The sequence below is a fragment of the Lolium perenne genome, chromosome 3, assembly GCF_019359855.2.
Source record: "Lolium perenne isolate Kyuss_39 chromosome 3, Kyuss_2.0, whole genome shotgun sequence".
In the NCBI taxonomy this organism is placed as follows: Eukaryota; Viridiplantae; Streptophyta; class Magnoliopsida; order Poales; family Poaceae; genus Lolium; species Lolium perenne.
The window spans coordinates 91,689,688-91,698,471 of NC_067246.2; the positions used below are offsets into that span (position 1 = coordinate 91,689,688).

Below are 8,784 nucleotides of genomic sequence, written 5' to 3' on the forward strand. Positions count from 1 at the left end.
ACACCACTAATTAGTTTCCAATGATAAGCCTTTGTTATGCTTTTGCTTTTATTGGGGCATGGTTGCCTTCATTGCACCTTCTGTACCTGTTAAAGTTTGCTTTTGGCAGCATGTACCAGCTCTATGTGAACTTGTTAAGTACATTTGCTGCTTGTGATGTAATAAGATCGATATTATTCTGTTAGATGCCTAGAGTATACTTTGCTGTGGGCTGGTTATGCAAAAATCTTTATGATGTCTATGGATAATTGCAAAACTTGGAAAATTATGAACTGGAACTTGAGGGGTATTAATTCTGAGAAGAAATGGTTGGCTCTCTCTAACAAAATTGATGAATCTGGCTGTGATATTATTTGTCTCCAAGAAACTAAGAGAGAGTTATTTGACCTGGCTTACATCAAGAAATTCTGCCCCAAGAAATTTAATAAGTTTGAGTATGTTCCTTCAGTGGGGGCCTCTGGTGGCTTGATTATTATTTGGAATGGAGCCCTTTTCAATGGTGAACTGGCTTTCCACAATGAATTCTCCCTCTCAGTCAAATTCAAAAGTAATCTCTCCAATGATTCCTGGATTCTTACAAATATCTATGGGCCATGCCAAGCTGATAGGAAAGCTATTTTTATAGATTGGTTTGCCAACATTGACATGCCCCAAGAGACTGATTGGCTAATCATGGGAGACTTTAATTTCATCAGAAGTCCCTCAGATAGAAACAAACCTAGTGGGGACCTAAATGATATTCTACTGTTTAATGAAGCAATTAGTAATTTGGGTATTATTGAATTACCTTTAAAAGGAAGAAAATTTACTTGGAGTAACATGCAGAAGGATCCTCTTCTGGAGAAATTAGATTGGGTTTTCACTTCACCTTCCTGGACAATCTCTTACCCAGCTTCTTTTGCTTATCCTCTTGTGAGGCCCACCTCTGACCATGTTCCATGTGTTGTTGTTTTCAATACAAAAATTCCAAAGGCTAAAATTTTCAGGATTGAAAATCATTGGATGCAGCATAGTGATTTTAAGCAAATTTTCGAAAATGCTTGGAACATTCCTGTGGGCCATATGGATAGTGCTAAAAAGATAAATGCAAAATTCAAGAACTTAAGAAGGAGTCTCAAGCTTTGGGCAAAAAGTTTGCCTTGCTTAAAACATCTTATTGAGAAGGTTAATGAAGTCATTTCCTGGCTTGACCAGTTGGAAGAATTCAGAACCTTATCTCTAATGAATGGGATCTGAGAGACACTCTCAAAACACACCTCATAAATCTTTTGCAGAATCAAAATTCTTAATGGAAACAAAGAGGGAAAATTAAGTGGGTCAAGTTAGGTGATGCAAATACCAGGTTCTTTCATACAAAAGCCACTATCAATTACAGAAACAACTACATTGCAATGCTGCAGAATTCTGACCAAGTAGAAGTCTTTGACCATGAAGGGAAAGCAGCTATTTTTTGGAAAGCATTCAAGGATAGAATGGGTCAGTCAGATCACCCAGAGATGCAATTTAATCTTGATACAATTCTTGAATCAAACATCTCTGAAGACATGAATTTGATGTTAGAAGCTCCTTTTTCTGACAAGGAAATTGAGGAGGTGGTCAAGCTCTTACCAAATGATATATCTCCTGGGCCTGATGGTTTCAACAATGAATTTGTTAAACATTGCTGGTCAATTATTGCTGCTGATGTCAAGCAGCTAATAAGAGACTTCCATTCTGGGAATATTAACCTGGAAAGTATAAACTCTTCCTTCATTACACTGGTTCCAAAAATTGATAGCCCAAGTGCACTAGGGGAGTTTAGGCCTATCTCTCTGCTCAACTGTGTCCTCAAAATCATCACCAAGCTGCTGGCTAATAGGCTCCAAGGTATCATTCTCTCTTTGGTGCATAAAAATCAATATGGTTTCCTGAAGAAAAGATCCATTCAAGACTGCCTAGGATGGGCTTTTGAATATCTCTTTCAATGTCATCAATCAAAGGAGGAGATTCTTATTCTTAAACTGGACTTTGAAAAAGCTTTTGATAAAATTGAGCATACAACTATTCTCAAAATCCTTAAGGCTAAAGGTTTTGGTGATAAGTGGATTAGCTGGATAGCTATGATCCTTAGTTCTGGGACTTCTGTTGTGATGCTAATTGGTGTTCCTGGGAAGTAATTTTATTGCAGAAGGGGTGTGAGACAGGGGGATCCTGTATCTCCCCTGTTATTTGTCCTTGTAGCTGATTTCCTTCAATCTGTCCTAAATAAAGCTATGAACGAGAATCTTCTATCAAAACCAATTCCCTGCCCACCATGTCCTGACTTCCCTGTGATCCAGTATGCTGATGATACACTCCTTGTCATGAAGGCAGATGCTACACAATTGCTTTGCTTAAAGTCAATTCTACAATCTTTTGCTGCATCCACTGGACTCAAAGTTAATTATCAGAAATCTAGCATGATGCCAATTAACATGACTCCTGACAGATTGGCCCATTTTGCTGCTACACTGAACTGTAAAGTGGGAACCCTCCCTTTCACATATTTGGGACTGCCACTTAGCATCTGAAAGCCATCTCTGGAAGATTTTCTGCCAATTGTACAAAGAGTTCAAACAAGGCTTGGTGGAATTGCTGATTTTCTAAACTATGGAGGGAAATTACAAATGGTTAAATCTGTTCTAGCATCTCTACCTATTTTCTTCATGTGTTGTCTTGATGTCCCTGTCACAGTTAAGGACCAAGTGATCAAATATATGAGGCATTGTCTTTGGAGAAAAAAGACTGCAGATGTCCAGGCAAAAGGAAGTGCTCTAGTTTCTTGGAAGAAAATTTGCAGACCCAAGGACCAGGGTGGTTTGGGAGTTCTTAATCTTGATGTTCAAAATAAAGCTCTTCTTCTCAAAAATCTATACAAGTTCTACAACAACTCTGATATTCCATGGGTGCATCTTATAAGAGATACTTACTATGATGAAGTTAGGCCCCCTGGAATTAAATTGGAAGGCTCTTTTTGGTGGAAAGCACATCGTAAGCTCATTGATACTTATAAAGCTATGGCAAGGTGTAATTTGGGTAATGGTAGAACTGTGCTTTTTTGGACTGGTCTCTGGGGGACTCCTGTTTGCACCAAAAATTCCCACACCTCATATCCTTTGCCAAGAGGACAGATGTTTCTGTGAGTAAAGTCATGCACATGGAATTCCTACAGGATCTCTTCCATCTCCCCCTCTCCCAACAAGCTTTTGATGAATTTGAGCAGTTGGAATCTTTATGTGATAATGTGCAAACTGAAGCACAATAGATCCAATCTGATTCTTGGACCTACATATGGGGATCAGACAAGTATTCAACAATAAGTGCTTATAAATTCATGATTGGGGAACAACAAGCACCAAAGTTCTTCACTTGGATATGGGAATCCTCTTGTCAACCCAAGCACAAGTTCTTTTTCTGGCTCTTATTGCATGACATGCTTATTACAAGGAATCTCCTTAAGAGAAAGAATTGTCACCTCCCATCCTTCAACTGTGCCACTTTGCAATGTAATCAAGAAGAGACCTTAGCACATCTATTCTGGAGCTGTCCTTTTGCTCAGTTATGTTGGGCCCTGATTTGCCCTCAAGTTTTGAATCAGCAATCAGTACTGGAGGCATTCTATGAAATAAAAGATCATTTATCTCTTCCTTTTGCCGTGGAGATTATCATTCTTGCAGCGTGGGCCATATGGATTATTAGAAACATAAAGATTTTTGAAGATCAGGCTCCATCTTTAAGTGCTTGGAAGGCAGTGTTTAGACAAGAACTTATTCTCTTATCTTACAGAATGAAGAAAAAAAGAAATGCTGCCTACAAAGCTTGGCTTGACACTTTTCTTATCTCTTTAGTCTAGGTTTTTATCCTTTTTTTGCTTTTTGTTCCTCCCTCCCCACTTTTCTGTACACCTTGTACAGTTTGTAACTTTGTAAATATTTTTTTACCTTTAATAATAAAAATTGCAGTGGGGTTTTACCCCACTGTTTTACCCTCAAAAAAAGAATAATTTTATAAAGGAATTTGAAACAATAGAAATAACTCACTATAATTCTAGGCAACTTAATATTATCATATTAGTCGAGAAATTTATTTCCACTCAGAGTGTAGTGTGTTTGTATGTTTTCTTTTGAATAGAAAACTCAAATATCTAGAAAGTTAATAAAATGTTTTGTAGTGTGAACATGGACTAAAAACAACCGAGATTTCTAGAGTACACAAAGGTGTAACTACTTTAGATAGTTCCAGATTGTATGAAGTTTCAACCAGTTTGTCCCTGGTTACCCTTTGTCACCATTTGATGGCGGTGTTCCCTCATGCATATTCCTAATCCAAACTGTCTGGAGATTGTATATTGTTTATTCAACTTTCTGGATCCAGCATCGTGCTGGGATGATACACGGAGCGTCGTATGTGCAGTAGTTTCGATTCTGAAATATAGAATTGTCAAAGTTGGACTGTAGATGCATTATGTTCACACGCAGAGACTGAACCACACAGAGAACATAGAATCCCAAAACAGTTTTCCTTTCCCTGTATATATCAGCTAACAATCATTTCCATCCTAACCTATTAGAGCCATGCTATATATTTTTTCTCACTTCTATAATACCCTATTTCTTTGTTGCGGAGAAAAGTCTTTCCAACCATATAAACCAATGTGCTATCTTCAAATCTCCCTTGATTATATTCTGAAGCGAAGAATTCTTTTTCAGATAAAAGGCTGGCTTTAGAAATAAAGCGAAAGAGTGCGACAGGAAAGAAGTCAGTTATTCTGAGATGAGGAGCATGTCAAAGTTCGATTAACATATTTGTTCACTCGGAGACTGAGCCACTCAAAGAACATAGATTCCAAAACAGTTCACCTTTGTCTGTATATATCAACTAACAATCATGTCGTCTTATCCTATTCAAATCATGCTATATGTTTTTCTCACTTCTATAATCCTCTATTTGTTTGCTGCAGATAAAAGTCTTTCCAACCGTATAAACCAATGTGCTATCTTCAAATCGCCTTTGATCATTTGACCTACACTATTCTACACCTCTTGGGATGAATCTAACCGTCTTGGCCAGTGAGCGCGGCATAGAAGAGGATGTTCCAAGTGTCCGGGAGGCCGGCGATGCACCAGTGGGTGCAGTCCTGGCCGAAGATGCCGCCGTCGTACTTGGTCGGGTGCGCGTCCTTCCTGAGCTGCGAGAGGAAGGTGAAGTCCAGCAGGTAGACCGGCTTGGCCATGCCGGAGAGGACGGTCCGGATGATCTCCTGCTGCGGGATCGGGCCGCCGGGGTACGGCCCCGTGCTGTTGAGCGGCTCCGTCTCCCCCATGCACGTCTTCTTTGGCGACGCGCCCCATTCCTGTCCCCTGCGTAATAGCACACGTCGAGAAGGTTACGGAATTGCATGACCCATACGCGATTCTGCTATGATGCCATCAGAGATTAATAGAAATGGATGGGACGAGATGGAAGCATGTGAAAGTCTGATGGCAAGTTGGTGGCTGTGGCTTAGCGGTTCAGTTGTTGCGGTCAAGGGCCAAGGCATGGGCCCTGATCCCAACAGCAGCACACTTACCTCTTTTTTCTGCTTGTGATGAGACGGGGAACCATGAGATGCCGGGAACGTAGTGCGCATGTGGCACTGAAGGATCTGATTCGCAAATCAAGAAGCAATCGTGGGAGGTAAATTACTTACTTGTAGTGAGAGGGGGAGATGCCCTGGAAGAAGACTTGAGTGTTGGTCTGGAGGAGGTTGACATCGACCCATCCGGCCCAGGTCTTGAGCGCCCTTGTGAAGGCCACCGTCCGGTCCATGTCCTTCACCACCTTGCCATCCACCTCAATGTAGTCCCAGCTGCAGCAAAGGCGCACACACCCACCAAACAAAATTCAGAATTCAGACATAACCAGCCTGCAAAATTCAGTAAAAAAACAGACAAGACAGCGCAACTCACGGCTGCGTGGGGCCGGAGCGCGGCCACCAGTGCCATGAGTCGAAGACGAGCACGTCGGCGCCGAGCCAGTTGCGGGCTTCGTCGATCTGGTCGAGCTTGAGGACGCGGCCGGCCTTCCCGGCGACGACGTCCACCAGGTAGTGCGTCAGGTAGTAGACCAGCGTCACATTGTACTCCTGCATACATGCAGCAGACCGTTCGTCAGCTTCAGCTAGGCAGTACAAATAGCAAGTGCAAGAACAGTACAGGTGACTGCCGACAGAGAACAGCGTCCCTGTTTCCCCATTTCGCTTTGTAGGACAGTACAGCTAGCTCGCCATTGAAGGATGCTTCAAATCGCCTGCAGGCCACAGCTAGATCGCGCTCGCACGTGTGTGTCCTTAACTCGTTGTGAGTGTCGGCGCTGAATGAGGCCAGCCAAGGTTGTACTCGTCGAATTGAAGCTGGCCACCAGCAAAGGGCCGACATAGTACGCTGCGAGATCAAATTTTCTGGTACTGACACAAACACATGAAATGCGTAGCAGCAGCAACAGGCCAAGTAAACACGGTTGGGTGCAGTCTGCTTGTGATCGAACAACTGGACTGGAGTAAGCCAGGGCAATATAGAATCATGGAAATGGGAGAGGGGATCCAGAGAACATGCCACGATAGGCTAGATCCGGCAGCAGGTTATTAGCCATAGATCCCACCGTCCCAACGACACCGGCACCGGCAAACATACGGCCGGGGGCACACTCAGACAGCTCTTTCATTTCAGGCCAGCTCACTTCTGGAAATTGGCAAATTGCATAGGCTGGCCCATTTTTCTAGCTTTTGCCTGTTTCTAGATACTCTGTTTCTTTCCTTTTTAATGAAACAGGCTGTTTTTTTTTTCCAAGCGACCCACCCAAAGGGGATCGATTTTCATTACCTTTTGGATAACGAAAATACATGCCAGAGTTTTTAGTTCGAACTAAAAGAAAAAGAAAAAGAGCTAAGCCCTTCTATCCAAACGACTATATACATGCTCCAAAGCAACTACTGGAGAACAGCAGTCTCACAGTATTGCACAGCCAGCAGAAACCACTAAAACCTTCACCACTAAACGAAGTTAGCAGCAGAACACAATTTTTTTACAACTGCCAAAAGCTGAAAGCCTTTCCCAGGAGGCCAAAACCAACAAACACCAACAGGCTGTTTTTTAAACAAGTTTCTTTTTATTTTCATCCACAGAAGGTAATGAGATGGAAAACCAGAGCGCGTATTAACCAGAGAAAATGGGTATCTAGAAAAAGAACAAGAACAGTCGGAAAAGAATGAAGAAACGCCAGATGCGGCAAGCAAACGTCAGAAATTGCAGAGTCGGGTACACGCGGCATGCTCGATTCTACCAAAGTCCAAAACCAGACGACCTCACGGCGACCTGAATTTCGGTCGGCGCGCGGTGGCCGTTTCTATTTTATACCCCTTGACTTGTGTCGCGCCTCGCGCGAGGCCATAAAAAAGCTAGCTTTTGTCCGGATCAGCCGCGCCGACAGACGCAGCGGATCCGACCGATCACCGCCGGAGCTAGTGTCCCGCGCGCACGCCGCGCCGCACGGCCTCCTTCCCCACTTCACCCGACGAGGCCGGCCCCGCCGTTACCAGCTGTGCCGGACGCCCGCCGTAATTAGCCCAATCATGGTACCGCCGCGAATCTCAGCGTCCCACTGGACTCATCACCTTATCATGCCCCAAAGTGCCCAGGCCCCAACGACGACACCGCCACAGCTTTTTACTGGACAATCTTAAGCTTCAACCACGGTACTACAGCTCCTAATATTTGGAAAGAAACCCAGAAAGCATCGGCACGTACCTCGAAGGTGACGGTGGTGGAGGGGCTGATCTTCCCCGACCTCGGCGACACCGTGGTCGTGGCGCCGGGCGCGGCGGCGTGGATCATGCACAGCAGCGACTCGTACTGGTTCAGCGCCAGCGAGTCGCCCACGAACATCACCTTCTTCCCGGACCACATCCGCAGCAGCGCCAACCCGTCGAACCTGCGCGCGCACGCAATCCAGTCTCAAACGCGCGCAATTCTCATTTCTCAATCCGGAAGCCGGCGCCGACCGGACGGCATGACCACTACGAACCTGGGCGGGGAGCAGGGCGGGCTGGGCAGCCACCGGTACCGGAGGTACCCGGTGTCGGGGCGGCCGAAGCGGCGGCAGTCGAACTCGGCGCGGACGAAGGGGCAGCTGGCCGAGTCGTACAGCGGGTACGCCTCGTCGGCCACCCAGCTCCCGGCGAACATGTCGCACGACCCCGGCGCCGACTTCTGGTGCTGGTGGTGCTTCCGGGAGATGGTGATCGCCGCGGCGGCCGCCGCCGCCGTGCACGCCGCCAGGAGCGCCGCCACGATGGCCGCGGCGATCGCCGCGCGCCGCGTCATGGCGATCCCCATCCTGGCAAGACGGGCAATGGGGGTGAGGCTGGAGGTTCCCTTGTTGTGACGGCCGAGGAGTGGGAAGTGTGATCAGGGCTATATGTAGGTGGTAGGGGCGGCCGAGCAGAGCTGGCCGATACGCCCTGTTATGGTAGGTACTGATGTTTTTCCATGGCTGTATTCATCACGCATGGCTTGGATGCAGAGGTCCAAGAAAGGATTTCGCTAGTAATAAATATGGTATTCATTTCTAGATTTACTTCTAAAATTAACGGGGATTTATGAGCGATCTGCTCGACGGTTCTTTTGGATGCGTGGTGTAAAAGAGTGATGATCATCAAACCTTTTGAGAAGGGCAGGCAATCCGAAAGGGGTCTTGCATCTGAGAGCCATTGATTTTGTGATGCTACTG

The 8,784-nt window shown here is 45.2% G+C and overlaps 1 protein-coding gene across 2 annotated transcripts; it reads right to left on the reverse strand.

The window, feature by feature from the left end:
• Positions 1–4,839: 4,839 nt before the first annotated feature.
• LOC127341930 (protein trichome birefringence-like 41) lies at positions 4,840–8,571 on the reverse strand. Of its 2 annotated transcripts, none has more exons than XM_051367872.2 (5): positions 8,080–8,571; positions 7,803–7,986; positions 5,967–6,139; positions 5,708–5,866; positions 4,840–5,378 (listed from the first exon to the last, which is right to left on the reverse strand). In XM_051367872.2, exons 1-5 carry the CDS (start codon positions 8,388–8,390, stop codon positions 5,072–5,074), a joined length of 1,134 nt encoding a protein of 377 aa, XP_051223832.1. In that variant the 5' UTR covers positions 8,391–8,571; the 3' UTR covers positions 4,840–5,071. The 2 variants fall into 2 exon arrangements, with proteins under 2 accessions (XP_051223832.1, XP_051223831.1); XM_051367871.2 differs by having other exon boundaries at positions 5,967–6,142; positions 8,080–8,567.
• Between the last annotated feature and the right edge of the window lie 213 nt (positions 8,572–8,784).